Source organism: Eubalaena glacialis, chromosome 6 (genome assembly GCF_028564815.1).
Source record: "Eubalaena glacialis isolate mEubGla1 chromosome 6, mEubGla1.1.hap2.+ XY, whole genome shotgun sequence".
Lineage (NCBI taxonomy): Eukaryota > Metazoa > Chordata > Mammalia > Artiodactyla > Balaenidae > Eubalaena > Eubalaena glacialis.
The window spans coordinates 92,010,856-92,033,126 of NC_083721.1; the positions used below are offsets into that span (position 1 = coordinate 92,010,856).

A 22,271-nucleotide genomic window follows, 5' to 3' on the forward strand; every position below is an offset into this window, starting at 1 on the left:
AAACTTTGCTACTTTCCTGTGGAAATTATATGGTATTCTGTGAAAACTGCCTTACAGCAAGGAGTTTCAGAAAAGTACATGAAGGAAGAGCAATGTGAGATGCTTTCATTTTAGAGTAGCTCTATTTCAGTGCTTCCAACAGAAACAGCACAGGAAGAAATAAATATTTTCTCCCTCATAAGACATACATCACTCCCGAAATTTTTACAAAATCAACTGAGACAGATTAGGGATTTCAAAGCTAGTCACCTTATAAGTTGTTAGGAAAAAAATTTACATTTAAATTGCTCTGTGCAGCTACCTTGAGATTTTCCCCTGGAATGTTTATGGCTCTTTTTTTTTTTTTCATTAATACTTAAAAAAATACAATTTCATAACCAGTGTATTACTACATCTAGTTGTGTTACTAACAGGCACTTCATTTCATAAAATAGTCACATTCAAAGTGGTTTTGGTCAACCAGTCACTCAGTCAGAATACTCGTTCTTCATATTGAATACTTGATAGTGAAAGTTAATCTGAAACCATATCAACTCTTCATTTCTATTACAGAAATTAGGTCACTAAAGCTCTAACATAGGGAATCATTTCTGTTTCTACGTGTTTTATCCATAGGAGCGAAGATTGTCCAGAACTTCTTGGAAATTTTCCCCCCCAAGTATTTTATATATATCTATATATCTATAGATATGTCTATATCTATAGATATATAGATATATATAGATATAGATACAGCAGATTTCTTTTTAATAGATAAATCTTAAGTATTATTTCAATAACTTGCTTTTACATAATCAGAAATCTAGATATAAGAAAAAATATTAAATGTGCAAAATGCTCTTTTTACACATACATTAAAAAATACAAAGGAAGAATAGCTTTATACTTATATAAAAAGCCATTGGAGGGAAAAAGTCTTCAATGTCAGAAAATCTAGTCAGATTAGAGCTTTCACTTGAGGAATTGTAAACAAACTTTTTCAAATGCTGAGAGTTTTCTCAGTTCTTTCCAACTAAGACACTCTCAAACACATCAAGTCCTGCTTTGAAGTAAACCTGAGCTGCATTAATGCTGTTCAACACTTCTGACAGGGCTTCTTGAAGGGTCTCATTTGATGCAAGTGACTTGCAGTGTTCCCAGGCCTCCAGGAGTATTGAAAACTGGCTTGTCTTCCCATCAAGGTGGTACAGGATATTTCTGAAAAGAAATACAGAATGAGTAAATGTTTTATGCACCATGCTATTTTCATATCAAACATTGTAAAAAATATTTCCAAGAAACTGATGTTTTTAATAAATGAAGAAATTATAAGAATACAATATTATCATTTTGGGACCTCTATTGAATTAATGGATCTAGACATTGATCATCAAAAGTTCCCTCTAGTGATGAGAGAGAATCAGACAGTATGTACCTCCTGATGGAAGTACACAATACTACCTATGAAATCAATTATTTTTGCTAAAAAATTGATCTAAATCTGATGAAGCTTCTAAATCTAATTGCTAATAAATACAACGGACAGAAAAATATAAAAATGATATCACAGTCTGTCATCAGCAAAATACTGTGGAAATTCTGTAGGACAAATGACCCAGTTTATTCAATGAATAAATTGTAATAAGACATAGGTGAAGGAGGAACCACTCGACCAGGGCTTTTCAACCTTGTGTTATTGACATTTGTTGGGGGGGTGGGGTGGATAATTCTTTATTGTGGCAGCTGTCCTGTGCATTGTAGGATGTTCAGCAGTATCCCTGACCTCCACCCGCTAGGTACTAGTAGCACCCCTCCTTTAGTTGTCTCAGTTAGTTTGGGCTGCTATAACAGAATACCATAGACTGGGCAGCTTAAACAATAATCCAATGGTTGGATTGTTGATGAGAGGCCTTTTCCTAGTTATATTCTCACATGGCCTTGTGCATGAACACAGAGAGATCCCGTGTCTTCTCTTCTTTTAATAAGGATATTAGTCCCATCATGAGGGCCCCACCTGTATGACCTAATCTAACCTGGATTATTTCCCAAAGGCCCATCTCTGAATACCATCACATTGAGGTTAGGATTTTAACACACATATTTTGGGAGAACCCAAACATTCTGTCCATAGCTGTTGTAAAACCTAAAAATGTCTCCAGACTGCCAAAATTGTCTCTTATAGGGCAAAATTGCCCCCAGTTAAGAACTGCTGCTTTAGACTAAAAGAAACGGAAACCCATCCAGTATAGACTTTACTAGGTCTTTATTCAAACAAACAATTTTTAAAAATGAGAAGTAGTACAAAGTTGAATACTAATTAAGGATTTGTTAATATTAAGAAATTGTTAATATTTTAGGTGTGATAATGGTATCATCAGTATGTTTTCAAAGTGTCCTTATCTTCTAGAAATATACAGTAATATTTGCAAATGAAAAATTATTACGTCTGGGATTTGCTTCAAAATATTTGGAAGGAAAAAGGAGAGTGGAGCTATGGACATCACAGGTAGAACAAGATTGGCCATTAGTTAATAATTGTTGAAATGGGGTAATGGATTCATTATACTAGTCTCTCTCCCTTTGTATATGTTTGACATTTAGAATTCTTCTCAAGTATAGTGTGTGTAATAAGACGGTGACTTGAAATTTATCCAAATATCTGAGAAAGAGGAATTTGGCCGTGGGCAAGTCTAAAGAGCTTCCTTTTATTCACTGATAGATAGAAAGAATACATTTTGGTAGAAGACTATGGATTATTGCATCATTTGACTTATTTCCAACGCAAACCACCTGAAATAGCTGAAATTTCCTGGTCTAATAAGAGAGGCAGATATATAAATGATTAAAATAATTGTCTAATTGTCATATTAGAAATGTAAGGTCCAGTGATAACAGAAGAAGGATTGCTGCTGGAAAAATTTATCATGGAGAATATTACAATTTCGTCTTGAAGGATGATGGGAATTACCAGTTACAAGGGTATAAGAAAGGAAACAAGATAGAAAGTGGAGACAGCACCCTATGCAGGAGGAATAGCATATGCAAAGGTATGGATTTATAAAACAGCTTGCTCTTCTTAGGGGATCAATGCCAGTGTTTCTGTATGGCCAGAGTGCAAGGCCACAGTGGGCAGCTGTAGGAGAAGAGCTGGGAGAGCAAGCCATGGCCACGTCATACCGGGCCTTCTGTACCAAGCTAAGGAGGTTACACTTTTTCTTATGGGCAGTAGGAAACCAATGAAAGTTTTTAAGCAAGAAAGAAAGATTATTAGATTTTATTTTGGAATAGTTAACTTTGGTTGTAATATAAAGCCTAGAGAACGACTTAGTCCAGATGAAAATTGACAAAGATGTCAGTTACACAATGATAGTTGTTTGAAAGGGCCACAGTGCAAGGTTTAGTTAATTTACACTTATCCCTAGCACTGACCTCAGTTTTATATAGAGTTCTGGATCATTGTTTCCTAGCTCATCCAGGTTTCACTACTTCAGCCTCTCCTGAACTTCCCACTCTGTACTCTGATGGTGGTGAATGGACACTGAAATCTACCTAATCACCCATGACAGAACTCTGCAAGTCATCTCTTTCCCTTAAATATCCAACTGGTTTCTGAAGATACTCACTTCTCCATCTTTTCAGCATCTTTTCTCCTCTGTTGTGGGACCCTGATCCCTATATTTTCAAGGATATATTATAATATCATCGCTTTACATGTCAGGGTTGAGAAATATGTTCCTTCTTTATCAGGTCTAATTCAGTGTTGTGAATATAGGAGGTCTTCAATCATGGTGATTTGACTTACTTACATTTTTATCAGGCTTTGTTCAGTGATGGAAATTTTGTAGACCCTCTAATGTCTGTGTAAATTACACCAATTCAGGTTATTTTGCCTTTTAAGCATTAACTCACTTCAAAACAATAGATTTTGTGTCTTTGGAGAAAAATTTCAGTTGATAATAGTACATGGTGGGTGGCAGTGGAGCAGAAGATGCTTGAACTCAGAGGTTATTTCAGTAATTTTTTTTTCAAAACCTGTTATTTGAAATGGGAACTATCCCTAATAATCCAATATCCTTAATCTTTGTACTTATGAATATACTTGGCATTTTATGAATTAGAGCAGTGCAAGAAGGATATTCTTTATATTCCAAATATCCTTGAATTCAGGTATAAACTTTGTATTAAGAAACATATGTCCCCTGGATATGGGAGGGAGAAAAACATCTTCCAGATGAAGAGGCAAGTGGGTCATGAGCAATGCTCTGGCTATGAGCTGTACTCTAAGAAAAATGTGGATCTACTTTTACAAGGAGAATACTCCTTGAAATAGAGATTTCCCTTTTGATATTTCCACAACCTTCATAAAATTAAAGAGCTTTTCAGAAGAAGCCACTGTGCCATGTTAAAATAAGCAATTATATATGTATATACATAGACATATGTACATGTGTTTTATGTGTAAAAATTTTTATTATATCAAAATGGCAAACAAAATAGTGAGAATTAGCAAAACACCTAATGAAAGTTTCCCTAAATATAAGTTTTATTAGTTTTATATTTATTATTAAATTGGGGAGGGGGTGGTAAAAGAAACCAACTAATAGAGAAGAAGCTTGATACAGCCATGGAATTTTCCCAAATGAAGATGAAACTGCCTCAGATGGTCACATGTATTCTCCTACATGACAGAGCTGTACAAAAGTTACTTTTTCATGTTAACATAATCCTTAATTGCCATGAAAAAAGGAGTGGGTTTTTACTGTCAGGATACCTATCAAACATATTTAAATTCATGGTAAACCATTTAAATAGATAGGTAGGTAGGTAGATAGATAAAAATTGGTTTAGTATTTTGAGGATAAAAATAGTTTAAAGTATATTTTAATTACTTAATCATTTAAAATAGTATTCCTTTATAGGCAACTTATACTGCTTTACCATTAAGAATAACCAAATTAGTATAATAAAAATATTTAATCATCTCTCATAATATTCATAGTTTTGAATTCTCTTCCTCTAATTCTGTTTCATGTTTAATTATAAATCATTTAATGGCAAATATATTTCCAGAATTTAAGAGTGTAAAAATATTTTCAAAAGCTGTATGAAATACTTCTGTTCCTTGAGGGCATAGTGCTCAGCATGCTGACAAACAAAGATATAATCATTTGTATCCAGAACTGCCCCTTAAATGTGTTGTACCAGTGCAATTAATACATTATGAGAAGTAAGTTTAATGATTTGGGGTGCTGTTATAGTGACTTTTTGACATATTCAAAACCCACTGGCATGAAATACATTCCTATATACACATTCTATGTTTATTAAATGTTAAATGTTATTAATATTCAATTTAATGATAAGATATTAATAAAACATGCTCATAAAGGTTACAGTATTAATCCCTCAATGACAGTTCATTTAAGCATGAGCACAATCTTTAATATATTTACATAAAACTTCAGCCATAACTAGTATAAAATATCTAGAAGAGAGATAATGTGGAAGCATAAAAATACATCCTAAAAAGAATGTTTAGGTCTAAAGCACAAGACATGCAATTACTGTTTTTTTTTTTTTAACTCGAAAGCAATACATATATTTCTTAAAGACCAGTGCAATGGAGTCTGCAATGTGCCAACATTTGCTTTTTCTAACTAGTAAGCAACACAGTAATACTTTTATAATGACTGTAAACAAGCCATGTGCATAGAAATAGATTCTGTTTTGGTTTGTGAAATTCTACAAGAAGCTAAACACATTTTCCATATGCTACATGATTCAAGTAATGGGCTGCGGCAAGCTATTATGTAAGACAAACACTCGTATCCATTTCTACCCAAATTGGATACAAATCAGCTTAAAATTACAGATACTTAGATTCTGGCTGAAGATCAGCGACTAGGATTCTTTCATCACAGTTTAAGAGAGAACCTTCATTTGGGGTAGTTGCTGATACAACTTAAGTCAGTTGATCTTTATTATAGTAGAATTTTTTCACCTTGATAAATTGCTTTACCTTAAAAACAAATTGAGGATAACAAAAATATTTTCTTTAAATTTTCATGAGAAGGATAATTTCCCCTACCGATTTTCAGAAGTAGCTCATCTTTTACTATTTCTCTTTTGTGTACTAAAAACCATTTAGCTTGCTGCATACAAAAAATAAATTTCTGTATTTGGAGACCTTTCCCAAAAGAGTATCATCATATTATTTTATATTTGCTATTTGAATGGAAGACAAAAACCACAAAACTCAGCCATGTTGTTACATTTTGTCACATATGTTTCCATATACTTCTTAGTTCTGAAAACTTTCTTATGTATTCAGTCATTAACCCTAAGTACCCCAGGATCATCCCTGGGGAGCAAAACTACTACTCTACCATTTTTTAATATGCAAATGATTCTTGCCTTTGAAAATATTTTGATTAGATCAGTGTTTCTGATGGAAGCTTTTAAGCCAAAAGATTTTTGTATTCCCATGTTATGTGACCAAAACTGAACCTCAGTTAAATGGAGTTAAAAGATTTCAACAATGTATATACTATATCATGTTTTTCAGATTAGGCCAGACTTGGAATCGACCAATAGCCAGTCAAAAGGCACATGTCTGGTACAAAAATAGGGTGGAAAGACAATGAGTAAAACCCTCGAAGAGTTTCTAGGTCAAGAGTCTGTTCTTTACAACCACAAGGAATCACATGCCTTAGTGAACCATTCCTGCTTTAGGTGCTCACACACCTGCATTAGTTCAATTCAGAAAAGTCTCCTGGCAGAAAGAATGGACTGTGTTATTAATTCAATAAATCATCATCCTATTTGTGTACACACAACATGTATCTCGGTATGGCATGTAGAGACATCAGACCTAATTAAAATATTACTTAATTGAAATCATTTTAGTAGTTATCGTGTTTAAAATAACATTAATTCCACCCCCATGCCTGTCTTCTCTCATCTGTTAACAATTTGGATCTTATAAATGTAATTCATACAGTCATCCTGACCCACAGACAACACAGAGAGACTACTAAAAGGAAATTGTAATACATTATTGATGACACTAATGAAATTACAACACACATCACTCATTTTAATGGATGTGTCTCAATGACACATCACGGTGACCAGGAAAGAGCAGCACCAAAATCAGAAACCTAATTGATAACTCCCAGCAGCATCAGTGAAGGAGATGAAGCATCTTTACTCAACTGACAAATCTTTTCCACTCAGCTTAAGTAAAGGAAAACTGAAGAAAATGAATTTTGAAACAAAGGAATCTAAAGTCTTCATGAGTCATTTCCTTGTGTGTGAATTAGCAAATTAATGATGGAAATGATGACTCTCTTTCAAATGTTCCTTCTTATATTCATAAATGGGCAAAGGATGCCACCAATTCTAAATGTGAATTAATATTCATTATACCCCATGTTGAGAAACTCCTAAATGAAATCACAGTAAATAATAAGTCATGTCTTTTAAAATTGACTGTGTATGCATGCTGAATGGAGAGAGAAAAGGTCAGCTCAGTATCTCACAATTGTTGCTCACTCTTTTTAGGGATTATACTAATTGTACTCCATAGTTAACAGTGGATTACTATATTTATATCAACATTAGGAAAGATTATGTGACTTGGATACTATGTCCATGAGAATTCACAAAATACATGGCGGCACTATTTATAGTACAAATGTCCATTCAGCTAAATTTGAATATGGTCTATACTAGCAAAAGCAGAATGAGAATTAAGACCATTGTTGATACTGTCAAGCCGTAAACTCTGCAGACAAATGAGGCAGAAAGACATGTGGGGTAGCTTGTTTGTTGGCAAAAATGGCTACAATTATTCCCCTCCCTGAATGCAGGCCTCTTCAAAATATGACTTTGCAGTTCTTTCCATCAAGAGATGGGGTCTATTTCCCTACCTCTTGAATCGGGTTTGGCCTTAATGAATATGACATATATGGTGAGTCCATGCCTCAAAGGGTGTGATGTGTTTCTTCTCTTTCTCTAGAACCCTGCCAAGCCCCCATGAGAAAATCCTGTGATAGCCTGCTGGAAAAAGAACACAGGCAGCAGAGGGGAGCTGCTTGGCAGAGGCCTTCCTATACTAGCTAGTCCCAAGCCAAGTTGGCAGCAGAAACACTGGTTGCAGACATAAACACAGTCAAGAGACACCCAGCCTGGCTTAGACCAGAAAAAGTCCAGCCTAGATGGTCATATTGAAGAATATGAACAAAATAAATAGTTTCTTTAAGCCATTAAATTTTGGGTGATTTTTAGAGCAATAGATAATTGCGATAATTTGGTAGTGTTTTCCTTCCCTGTGGGAAAGGAAGGGATTATGTTGCTTTAGGCATCAGTTCTCTTACTCTCTATTAATACCATTGATAGAGTTCAATGTACGATGTAGATTTGACAGTTCTTTAAATGACAGGCTGAATTCAAAAGACACTTTTGGAAAATTGTGCCCAATATTTCTATAAGGAATGCATTTATAAAGTTAAGATATCCATGTTGATTCGTTAGAAGTTTTAAAATCTGTTTTGAGTGCCAAGTGGGATTTTTCCACTAAACGAAAAAGTTAACCATTACAGCATATAATTTGTTGTTGATTCTTTCTTTTTAATATGGCTCATCTTACTGAATTACAGCCCAAGAAATGGAAAAAATGATCTGTTTCCATTACAATTAAATATATAAATATAGAGCAAAGAACAGGGAGTATAAACAATTGTATTCTGTAGAGTTAATGTCTCAAGACTTCTCAGTCCATCTAACTACATTGTTTCCTCAAGAGAAGTTTCCTGAGAAAGAGGATTTTTTTTTTTTTTTTTTAGGATATTCAAGGAAGACTTCCCCTGAAAGGCAGTGCTTGTTGGTTTATCAACAAAGAAAAATTAGATTTCTGCACTCAAAAATCTTTCATTAAATAAAAAGGAGAGACAGAAATAAGACAAGATTAATACAATCCTTAGCACCTTCTGAAATTTGGAGAAGATGGTGATACAGTTGACTATTATTTTTTCACACTCATGAAATTGGTTTTTTGTTCTTATTTCAATTTCATCCGTCCTGCTTTCTTTCCATCTTACCTCTATGTGTGACAGAAAACTCAATATTTAGATTACTTTTCTTTCTTATTTGGAACGCATTTCTCTTAATATTTCAGCTTCTACTCTTCAGCAAGTAGGACCTGTCACCCTCCAAGAACAACTTCATTTGACTAAATATACAAATATTTGTATTTTCCTTTCTCCATTATTCTTTCCTTACCTTCATTAGTAAACAGCAATGCTGAGGCCATAAAACCAAACAAAATAGGTAATTCAGCCTTTTTTTTTTGTTCCCATTTTTCTATTCCAATAATGAAAAAGATGTGAACTATTTGTTTTGGAAAGTTCACTCTAATGGCAAAAGTTTATAATGTAGGCTGTGTCTATTTAAACAAAGTGAGTAATTGAGCCAATATGGATCTTCTTGCCTTATTCTACTTGATAGTCCTATTAAACTAATAATAACTAATGAGTAAGTCACTGTGTTGGTGCTCAGGGATAGCAAAGAGAAGTTTACAGTCTATTTTGAAAGCCAAGCATATAATGAATAAATTAAAATATTATTTTAACTTATTTTTCATATAATGCATTTAGAATATTATATGGCATGAAATTATTTAATTTTATATTTTACTTTTTATTTATTTTTAAATATATATCAGACTGTTTAAAAAAAATACTGCTTTGCTATGTAAACAAAGAATGTGACCTGCCATTCCAGTTCTATTAAGATCAAGCCATTAGTCACTTCACTTGCCCACTGACAGTGTACCCTGAGGGGAATTCAGGATGGAGAAAAACAGAAAGCATTCTGTGCTTTGGATACTGGCCCTAGGTAGGTAAGATGCATATCTAAGGAATGATTTCAATGAACCCAGCTTCTTGAATCTTCCCGTACAAGAAAAGCACTAAAATCATTACCTTGAGATGTCTGTTCTTTGTGATTAGCAAACTCTTTTATGTTCAACTACATGTTTTTTATTTTCCTTTTTCCAGCCAAAAAACCCTCATATATATCCTGGCTCCTCCCTTACCTCTCTGGCACAGTTCCTCAGGGCTGAGAGGATGTCTGTTGGGCTATAGTCCTCAGTAATGTCCCCTATTAAAACTTAACTCACAACTTTTACATTATGTGTTTTTCTTTCAGTTGACGGTTTTAAATGTTTTTGTGTATCTTGTCTATGTCATACTCTTTTCATACTATGTCATATATCATACTATATACTCCTTAAGGGCATATAATACAAAGTCTATAAATATTCTATGTGATGTTCATCATATGCCTTATGGTTTGGAGGAAAATCTCCAGGGGTGGGTCCCAATGTCATCTCTTTTAAGTTGGCTCATCTGATTCAAATTTCCATAATATAGATTCAGATAACAATCCTAATTAAGTCAGCATAAGGTAATTCTTTAACCAAATAGATTATTGTAGAAATGAGCATATGACCAAATCTTGGCAATAAAATTTGAAGGGAATTTTTCTTCAGGATTATAAGAGCAGTAATTTCATGCTTTTCTGAAAGAACCACCAAAAGCTAATCCTTTCTCTGCTTTTGAATAGTATGGGATATGGGTATGAGATCTGTAAATACTACATTGTTTTTTCCGCCAAAGAAAAATCAGCCTTGAAATGATACCATGAAAGGCAGAGCTTAGAGACAGAAATAAATTTATTTCTTGGTGATATGACAGAGATGCTGAATCAAACCAACCTAAAATCTCTTCCTCTTAACTTTCAATTATGTGAGTCTGTTACTTTACTCTCTAAACCAATTTGGGTGAAGTTTTCTCTGTTTTCAATCAAATATATCCACATAAACAATCCTACATATTATATTAGTTATTAAAAATAGATCATATATTCTTTAATAACTATAGATATGATTTTATTTGTCCAAAAGGATTTAGACAATTCATTCAGTTGACATTTGAAAATGACTATCTTAAGGTAAAAAATGCATGGTTTCACTTGAATAGCAAGTATATTATTCAAGATGATTTGAAAACTTCAAAATCAATAGAACATTAAAATGTTTGCTAAATTTTAGCTAGAAGAAAAAAATAAGTACCAAGTAGATTGACTGACCTATTGAAGCTATGAATGTTGATCACAGAGGTTGAAGGTATTTAATGAAGGAATGTCTTACTGTAAAATTACAAACCCTGGAAAGATTACCTTTCACATTTTATAGAACTGTTATACATGTTATTAAACATTCACTTTGAAAGTGTGACAAAAAGTAATATTTTAAAAGAACTCTATTCCTTAGCTGAGTAAATTTGCTCACAATTTATAATATAGATATACTATCTATATTTTTGCTAGCGTAGGGAAATAAAAAGTGCTATGGTTTATGCCAGTAAATAAATGGATCCATATACAGCAATTTACTATGCAAATTTTTTAAAAATTAAAAGAATCTGATTTTGAAATACTATTAAATTTTTAAAAATACAAGTACCAGGTAGGCAAATTCCTATTGATTATGTTGAAGTTGATCATTAAAAAACAGTCCAGATTGTGAGTAAATAGTAGAAATGTCAGCTCTTTGCTTTGGGAACTCTAAAAAAAGATGCATTCGCCCATGGCTCTCAGCCATGGGTATCAGAGGGTCGAAAGGGTTCCCAGGTACCTGACTCAAAGAAGGTGTACATTTGGTTGTACCAGTCAAACACTAATTATATCTAATTTAAGAAAAAAACATTCATTTATTGAAAGTGTGTATATATGTAAATATATGACTACGTGTACATGTAATAGTTTACAGAAGTGATGAAAAACATTGAGAAGAAGGCAGTAACCAAGGGAAGCTGAGTATCATAAGAGTACTGCCAAGATTCTGCTTAGCAACATGTTTAGGACGTTGATGTTTCAGACACTCCCACTACCACCACTTCATTGAGAATACTTCTCCACCAAGGCAGCATTGCTGTCTCTTAACACTTGCTCTGTCATTGCCAGAATGTTAATCCACAACTAGCATGAATAATCTTGAACTGCCTCTACATCTTTGCCTCACTTCTTTCAGATATAAAGTCCTAGGAGAGCTCATCCAATTGACTGAACTTAGGTCATGTGCCTGTACCCCAGAAACAAAATACTTAGATCCATTCACCTTCTGTGGGGGAGATAAGCCCTGCTTTCCACCAAGCTCACAGGGAATTATCCTCACATAGGAAAGAAATTTTGATACCAAGAAGATTTTTTTTTTTTAATTTAAAAAATTTAAAACTGCAACTCAATAAATATCTACTACACTAGTGACAGGAAGGAAGAGTGTATTTCAACAGGGTTCTCTTGGAATTACCCTGGAAATTGCTCTTCTACTGTATGGCAGTTTTTCCGCTTATGTTAAATGTTAGCAACTACTCTATAATATGGCAGCAGTGTTTATCAAATTGAATGTGTATGAGAATAAGCTGAGACATTTAAAAAAATTCTCAAGGGATTCAGATGCAACGGGTCTGGGATACCTTATAGGAGTGTATGTTTTTTTCCCTGCTCCATTACTTAAACCTACTGGGTGACACCCATGCATACTCAGCAGTTCCCTCGGTGAGTTTTACATTTACCAAGAGGTCTTGGTTTGGTCCCAAATTAGCTTCATCCACTCACATGTTACATACAAAATTACATGATTTAAATGACATATTAAGTGTGAAAGAAAGTTACTCCTGTGAAAATGAACCTGAACGCTTTGGAAAGACTCACAAAGATTAACTGACAAAATGAGAGTGTTGTTGAATTATATGTGGAGAGATAACTGAAAAGATTATTAGCAAGGGGAGGGGAGGACTACAGTGACAATGGAGAAAGAATCTGCGTTCAGATTGTTTTGCAAATGCCTATTTATTGCTCCAAAATGAGGAAACTGAAATTGGAAATCTCAGATGATGCAGCATTAGTGTGGCTTAAATAGGAAAGTAAATCCGGAATTCCAATTCCAAGAACAGAACTCAAAGAAAAGTCCTTGGTCCTATATCAAAAGATTTGGTGATGAATGTTTCGGTTAAAAATAAACTGCTTTTTCTATCATTTGACCATTTACTGGTTCTGATTGTGTCAGATTAAGGGATGTTTACCCTTTGGGCATTAGTCAAACCTTTACTCTTAAGAACTAGAAGGGCAAATAGGTATCATCTTGAGTTCCAACTCTCATGGACTGCTTATTGTGGCTTGAAGTACTAGGTTGACAATGGATTGGGCTGTTTCAGAGCCCAAAATAAAAGAGGTCTGTCATGACTTAGATTCCTACTTGTAGACCCTGCTTTACTTAAGATTATTTAGCCCATTCTCTTGATAATAATGTATAGGTTTCTTGAATTAATCAATGGAAGTATAAACCAAGTTATAAAATGGAGAAAGTCATAATTATTTGGTTTTGCTAAATAGAGTATAGTCAACTCCAGTAGTCCCTTCTAAATTGTATATTATAAATTCTCTAGTTTTCCTGTTTATGGATCTGAATTAACAGAATAGCTATTAAGTTTTCTCTTCACTTGCTGCTCTAGACTGTGTCGTCTCTGTTTGTTTAAGCAATGGCCCAATCTGTTATTAATCAATTAAATTACACTAAAAAAAATTAGAATTTATGGGCATTTTTCACAAATAACTCTGTTTCTGGATACTTAATTAGTTCTTTTGCAAGATAAGTTCACTATCTGAAATACAAACTAGTTTTTAAAGTACTTTATTCAGTGAGTAGAGTTATATTAGTCTATAGCTACCTTTCTTGAAGCCTAATATTTAATATATGCAAAAAATAATACATGCAGTTCTTAACTGAACCCTTTGGGGAGCTATGGCCTTAAATATAGAAGAAAAAAAGTAATTGGTTCTTTGCACTGGACATCTGGATATGAGTCATCTTGACATTTTGTTCTATACTTAATGAATGTTCTGGCAGACACATTAATCCAATATTCTAAAAACAACATCACTAAGTGAATCTGAGCCATACAAAAGCAAGAACTCCAGTAGTAGATATGTCTAAATTATGTAAATGTCAGGTAGTCTGTGAGATGACTTTAATTTCATAAAGTGCATTAAGATAATTAAATAACATGACAGATTTTAAAGAATTTTGATATTTTTAATACTTAGATAAGACAGATCCAAAATAGTCTACATTTGGATAAAAACAGAAGAAAGAACATAGTAACTACTGCACTAATCTCATCATACCTATGAAAATCTAAGAAGACTTTTAAAGTAAAAGTTGGTAGAAATCAAGGAAAAATAATTACCTTGAGAGCTCACTCATGAAGTATTTATTAAGCACCAAGTACAATATGGAATACAAAGGAATTACAAGAGTGGTCTCAGTTCCAAAGGGATTTTTGAATTTTGAGTTAAGTAGGAAAGAGAAGAGTTTCAGGGCTATTGTCTTTTGCATATGTGGCTAACATAGTAAAACAAACCCTGAAGTGCAAAGAATCTACCAATTTTCTTGCTCACAAAGACCTCAAAATGAAAAATTTTTAATAGTTTTGTATATTTTATCTTCCTTTTCTCAGAGATAATCTAGAGATGTTGGACATTAATTGTCTAAAATATAAAGATACTAAAAAAGTGATAGACTTGTAAAGTAGGACATCAGAGCCTACTTTGTAATTTTATACCTTATTTTCCACAATTAATTACATTTGATAATTCTTCATCTATAATATAGATTTTTCCCATTATTTTAGGTACACTCATAAGAATCCAATTAAAACCAAATGGAAATAGTTTGTGTATATACAAAGTTTCTGCCAACTTGAGAAATAACTGAATGTAGGAATATATAAATTTCAAACAAGCATATTCAATTTTATTTAGGTTTTCATTTTTATCTGAATTTTCAGATAATTCATCCCTTAAAAATCAGTGTTCAGAACTTCCCTGGTGGTCCAGTGGGTAAGACTCCACGCTCCCAATGCAGGGGGCCTGGGTTTGATCCCTGGTCGGGGAACTAGATCCCGCATGCATGCCACAACTAAGAAGTCCGCATGCCGCAACTAAAAGATCCTGTGTGCTGCAGCTAAGACCCGGCACAGTCTAAATAAATAAAAAAAATATTTTTAAAAAAATCAGTGTTCAATGAAAATTTTAAATTACTTATTTCAAAGTGAGAAGAAAATTATTTATCAGAACAAAGTGTACTGGGTACTTGCAGTCGGTAATTAGCTTCAACACTAATCTCTCATGCACCTATAAAAAATAATGAAACTATTGAACGGTTTAATCCAAAGGCAAGGAAAACACATAACAAGGAAAGAGCAAAAATTAATGATATTTTAATTCTTAAAGTAAATCAAATAATTGTGATACAGGCACACTCACCACAGAACATTTTAAATGATGTGTATCTTAATCTCGTAAAATTTTGATGTTATATTTAAAAAATATATATTTAATTGAACCTCTCTACCCACCCCCATACAGCCAGTAAACTTTGCTTTTCCTTTTCAATGGAATTTAAAAATTGTTATTCACTTTCTAAATGAGGATAAGTTACAGTGATAATTATTATTATTATTGCTACTAGCGAGCAGCTGTGAATAAGTGAAGACTGAAGATAAACCACACCAGCTTTGCCCTCCTGTGGTTTTATTAACACACAAAGCATCAACTCAGAGAAAAACTTATGTCTGACAATATTATGAAAACATTTCTGTTTCATTCTTGCTATTTGAGTATTTATCCCTTGTCTATACATTTTTGAGATACATGTATGTATGTATGTATGTGTAAATACATGAAAAGATATATGTGTATTTTCATAAATGTGTGTGTATAGATAGACATGTAATCTGTCCCACGCTGGACCAGGAAGAAAAAAGTCTAAATTTTATGTCTTCTTCCTAAATCATATAACTGAATAGTAAGCTGCTTGTTATACTGTAAAATATTACACTTACTAGTAATATAAATCAATAAGGATAAAAGACAGTGCAAACTAAACAACTGTATTGTGTTCTAAGAGATAAAGGGCTAATTATGTTGTTTTATAGGCACCAAAGTAATTATGTGAAGATAGAAAGCCCTGTGTTACTTACAGGCTGTAGAACATTTCCATAGCAGTCTGTCTTGGTATCTATTCTCAAATCACCACACTCTTTTTCCCAATTCAAGAATAATCACCAAATCTTCACCCTTATTATATTTGTTTTATCAAAATAGGACTTTCTTTACAGAAATTCTGATTATATAAGTAATCATCCTACTTGATTGCTTAGCGTGAGGTTTACCAGCATACCTAAGTTTATATGCTTACTGCTGCGGAAGACCCACTGTGATCTTCGCCCTACTTAGGGAGGAAGGATAATTTAAAGAAGGGAAATGTTTGAAAAGAAAACGTGAGTTACATCTAAAAAGTAATTACCACAACGAAGAGAAATGGAAAAATATGAAAGAAATACTAAATGGTCAGTATCAAAATCATGTCTGAGTCTAAAATCCATGCTCTTTCCCAGGACACTAAGCTTCTCGACCTATCATCACCACTTCATAGCTCTATGATATACAGCACATTAAAGTTATTTAAACTCTCTGAAATTCTTCTTCTGCACTGGTAAAATGGGAAGTATTATTTACAGTCTAGAGTTTTTGCAATAATTAGCTAAAACATGTAAAGTGCTTAGCTCGTGCCTGGCATACACAGTAAATACCTCATAAATGGTAGCTACTGTTATTATTTGACATTTCTGGATTTTCCTTCCTTGGACACGTATTACTCCCTCCCCTTAATTCTCAACTAACTCTGTTCTTAGTATCACAGAGCTGTGCAATCATCAGATGACTTCTCCTGGCCCAGTAAAGAGTTCATCCAAAAGGAACTTTCAGGGAACAAGGGAAAGACCACTTCTAAGAGTTTGCCAAGAATATATCACCTCCTGCAAGAATCTGTACCAATAAAACTATCTGCCTTTTAATTATAAAAAATGCCACTCCTTCACTTTGCTGTATACATATAACATATATGTATATGAATGTCTATTTTAAAAGGTGTACGCAGGTCAGAATAATTAGATGGCTGATAGGGATAATATAATACATGGACACACACGTATGTGAAAATATTTTGGTAAACTTTATTTTAGGCTATTAGAAAAAAATGTAACTTGGTCCATTGGTAGACAAAAAAAAGCAGATTCTTTTTACTTGTAATGTTTGAAGGATCATGGTAAATTAATGAATAAAAGTTCTATATTTTCTGACTTGGTATATGGGAGGAAATCCAGCTACTGACTCTGAGAGGTACTAATGAGAGCACAGGTTTCTTATGGTCTGGAGAAACAAGAACACACATTTGATGAATTTCAGAAAGAAGCCCACTCCTCATGTTTTGTCAGCAACCCAAAGCAAACTTTGTTGATTAAGCTCAGTGCAACCATAGCATGGTTTCATCGTGGCACTGATCACACACCATTGCTACTCTTAGATGGACACTTGTCTCTCAGGCAGAACTCCTCAAGAACAGAGAGTTTCATGTTCACTGTGGATTTCACCAGGTTTCTAACAAGTTGATATGGAATAAATTTGATGGCATAAGTTAATAATGGTGAAAATAATTGTTAAAATTTGTAGTGAATTTAATATGTTGTAGGAAATATGCCACCCAAACATGCCACTTTAGCATAAGAAGTATTTTGATCTGAAGACAATTGAGAAACTGTAGACAGAAGAGCTCTCTATACTCCCCTAACTCTTAATCACTGGAAATGCATCTACACTCTCATCAGCCCAGAGATACCACCAAGAGGAATCTATATAACAAATCTTACTAAAATAACCCTCAACATCTTTTAGTTTCCGCCACATATTTCCCTTCCCACAGTTTGCTGCCCTTGAAAGCCTAAAACAATTTTGGGGAGGCTTGTCACATCTCTATTAATTCATTGCTCTTTTTAAAAAAATTTTTTCCAATTAATTGAGGTGTGGTTGATTTACAGTGTTGTGTTAATTTTTTCTGTACAGCAAAGTGACTCAGTTTTACATATATATATATATATACATACAAATAAATATATATACATGTATATATATATACACACACACATTTTTTTTTCATATCCTTTGCCATTATGGTTTATCACAGGGTATTGAATATAGTTCCCTGTGCTATACAGTAGGACCTTGTTGTTTAGCAATCCTATTTATAATAGTTTGCCTCTGCTAATCCCAACCTCCCAATCCTCCCTGCCCCAGCCCCCCACCACCATAAGTCTGTTCTCTGTCTGTGAGTCTGTTCCTGTTTTGTAGATAGGTTCATTTGTGCCATATTTTAGATTTCACAAAAAGTGATATCATATGATATTTGTCTTTTTCTTTCTGACTTACTTCACTTAGTATGATAATCTCTAGTTGCATCCATGTTGCTGCAAATGGCATTATTTCATTCTTTTTTGTGGCTGAGAAGTATTTTCTTGTATATATGTACCACGTCTTCTTTATCTGTTCATCTGTCAGTGGATATTTAGGTTGTTTCCATGTCCTGACTATTGTAAATAGTGCTGATATGAACATAGGGGAGCAAGTATCTTTTCAAATTATAGGTTTGTCTGGGAATATGCCTATATGAGTGATTTCTAGATCATACGGCAACTCTATTTTTTAGTTTTTTGAGGAACCTCCATACTGGCTGTACCAGTTTACATTCCCAACAACTGCATAAGAGGATTCCCTTTTCTCCACACCCTCTCCAGCATCTGTTATTTGTAGAATTTTTAATAATGGCCTTTCTGACCGGTGTGAGGTGGTACCTCACTGTAGTTTTGATTTTCATTTCTCTAATAATAAGAGATGTTGAGCATCTTTTCATGTGCCTGTTGGACATATGTATATCTTCTTGGGAGAAATGTCTATTTAGGTCTTCTGATCACTTTCTGATTGGGTCGTTTTTTTGTTGCTGAGCTGCATGAGCTGCGTTTGTATTTTGGAAATTAAGCCCTTGTTGGTCGCATCATTTGCAAATATTTTCTCCCAGTCTGTAGATTTTCTTTTTATTTTTTTTATGGTTTCTTTTGCTGTGCAAAAGCTTGTAAGTTTGATTATGTCCCATTTGTTTATTTTTGTTTTTATTTCTAAAATAAATTTTTAATTTATTTTTTATTTGCCTTGGGAGACTGACCTAAGAAAACAGTGGTATGTCAGAGAATGTTTTGCCTATGTCCTCTTCTAGGAGTTTTTTGGTGTCTTATATTTTAGTCCTTAAGTTATTTTCAGTTTATTTTTGTGAATGGTGTGAGGGTGTGTTCTAACTTCATTGATTTATATATGGCTGTCCAACTTTCCAAACACTTGCTGAGGAGACTGTCTTTTCCCCATTGTATATTCTTGCCTCCTTTGTTGAAGATTAATTGTCCATAGGTGTGTGGGTTTATTTCTGGACTCTCTATTCTGTTCCATTGATCTGTATGTCTGTTTTTGTGCCAGTACCATGCTGTTTTGATTACTGTACCCTTGTAGTATTGTCTGAAGTCTGGGATGGTTATGCCTCCTGCTTTGGTCTTTTTCCTCAGGATTGCTTTGGCAATTCTGGCTCTTTTACGGTTCCATATGATTTTTAGTATAATTCTATTTCTGTGAAAAATGTCTTGGGTAATTTAATAGGGATTGCATTAAATCTGTTGATTGCTTTGCATAGTATGACCATTTTTACAATATTAATTCTTCCAGTACAACAGCATGGGATATATTTCCATTTCTTTGAATCGTCTTTAATTTCCTATACTAATGTTTTGTAGTTCTCAGCATATAAGTCTTTCACCTCCTTGGTAAGGTTTTTTCCTAAGTATTTTATTTTTGGGGTTGCTATTTCAAAAGGGATTGTGTGTTTACATTCCCTTTCTGATATTTCATTGTTAGTGTAAAGAAATGCAACTGATTTCTGTATGTTAATCTTGTATCCTGCTACCTTGCTGAATTCATTGATCAATTTTAGTTGTTTTTGTTTGGAGTCTTTAGGGTTTTCTATATGTATTATCATGTCATCTGTGGACAATGACAATTTTACCTCTTCTCTACCAATTTGAATAACTTTTATTTCTTTTTCTTGTTTGATTGCTGTGGCTAGGACTTCCAATACTATGTTGAAGAGAAGGGGTGAGAGTGTGCATCCTTGTCTTGTTCTAGATTTTAGCAGGAAGGCTTTCAGCTTTTCACCATTGAGCATTATATTGGATGTGGATTTGTCATAAATAGCTTTTATGTTGAGATATGTTCCCTCTATACACACCTTCTTAAGGGTTTTTATAATGAATGGATGTTGAGTTTTATCAAATGTTTTTTCTGCATGTATTGAGATGAACTTATGGTTTTTGTCTTTTCTTATGTTGATGTGGTGTATCACATTGATTGATTTGCATATATTGAACCATCCTTGTGACCATGGGATGAATCCCACTTGGTCATGGTGTATGACCTTTTTTACGTGTTGTTTGATTTGATTTGCTAATATTTTGTTGAGTATTTTTGCATCTATATTCATCAAAGATATTGAACTATAATCTTCTTTTTTGGTAGTGTCTTTGTCTAGTTTTAATATCAAGGTGATGGTGTCTTTGTAGAATGTCTTTGGGAGTGTTCCTTCATCTTCAGTCTTTTGGAAGAGTTTGAGAAAGATCAATATAAGTTCTTCTTTGTATGTTTGGTAGAATTCCCCGTGAAGCCATCTGGTCCTGGACTTTGTTTTGTAGGAATTTATTTTTATTACAGATTCTATTTCATTTCTGGTGATTGGTCTGTTCAAGTTATCTCTTTCTTCTTGATTCAGTTTTGGTGGGCTGTATATTTCTAGAGAGTTGTCCATTTCTTTGAGATTGTCAAATTTGTTGGCATATACTTTTTCATAGTATTCTTTTTTTTTTTTTTTTCCAGCAGTATCTATTGTGATTTCACCTCTTTCACTTCTTATTTTGTTTTTTTAGGTCCTCTCTCTTTTCTTCTTGGTGAGCCTGGACAGAGATTTGTCAATTTTGTTTACCTTTTCAAAGAACCAGGTCTTGTTTTTATTGATTTTTTTCTATTTTTTAAACTCTATTTTATTTTTTTCCTCTCTGATCTATATTATCTCCTTCCTTCTGCTGACTATTTTATTCTTCTTTTTCTAATTTTGTTTGTTCTTGGTTTTCTAATTCTTTTTTATTTATTTATTTGGTTGCACTGGGTCTTAATTGTGGCAGACAGGCTCCTTAGTTGCAGCTCCCTGGCTTCTTAGTTGAGGCATATGAACTCTTAGTTGCAGCATGCATGTGGGATCCAATTCCCTGAGCAGGGATCGAACCCTGGCCCCTTGCATTGGAATTGCAGAGTCTTATCCACTGCACCTGGTGTTCTAATTCTTTTAGGTGGTGGGTTAGGTTGTTTATTTGAGATTTTTTCTTGTTTCTTAAAGAAGGCCTGTATCGCTATGAACTTCCCTCTAAGAACTGCTTTTGCTGAATCCCATAGATTTTGTATGGTTGTGTTTTCATTGTCATTTGCCTCAAGGTATTTTTTAATTTCTTCTTTGATTTCATTCTTGACCAACCAGTTGGTTTTTTACTAGCATGTTGTTAAGTCTCCATGTAATTGTTTCTTTCTTATTTCTTTTTCTGTGGTTGATTTTTAATTTCATGTCATTGTGGTCAGAAAAGATGCTTGAAATAATTTCTGTACTCTTAAATTTGTTGAGGCTTATTTTGTGCCCTAGTATGTGGCCAATCCTAGAGAATGTTCCATGTGCACTTGAAAAGAATGTGTATTCTGCTTTTTTTGGATGTAATGTCCTGAAGGTATCAATTAAGTGTAGCTGTTCTATTGTATCATTTAGGGTCTCTGTTGCCTTATTGATTTTCTGCCTTGAAGATGTGTCCATTGATATGAGTGGGGTGTTAAAGTCTCCTACTATTATTGTATACCTGTCAGTTTCTCCCTTTATGGCTGTTACTATTTGTTTTATGTATATGGGTGCTCTTATGTTGGGTGCATATATGTTGATTGGTGTAATATCCTCTCCTTGTATTGATCCTTTTATCATTATATAGTGTCCTTTTTTTATCTTTCTTTGTAGATTTTGTTTTAAAATCTATTTTGTCTGATATGAGTATTGTGACTCCCACTTTCTTGTCATTTCTGTTTGCATGAAATATCTTTTTCCATCCCCTCACTTTTAATCTATGTGTGTTCTTTGCCCTAAAGTGGGTCTCTTGTAGGCAGCATATTGTAGGCTCTTATATTTTAATCCAGTCTGCCACTCTGTG

The 22,271-nt window shown here is 33.7% G+C and overlaps 1 protein-coding gene across 3 annotated transcripts in view; it reads right to left on the reverse strand.

Moving 5' to 3' along the window:
- Positions 1-929: 929 nt before the first annotated feature.
- NAALADL2 (N-acetylated alpha-linked acidic dipeptidase like 2) overlaps positions 930-22,271 on the reverse strand; it is a 1,520,504-nt gene continuing 1,499,162 nt past the window's right edge. For all 3 annotated transcript variants that reach the window (XM_061193412.1, XM_061193413.1, XM_061193411.1), the window contains one exon: positions 930-1,197. In XM_061193412.1, coding sequence (XP_061049395.1) covers positions 999-1,197 — 199 coding nt within the window. In that variant the 3' untranslated portion in view covers positions 930-998. The remainder of the gene's footprint in view (positions 1,198-22,271) is intronic.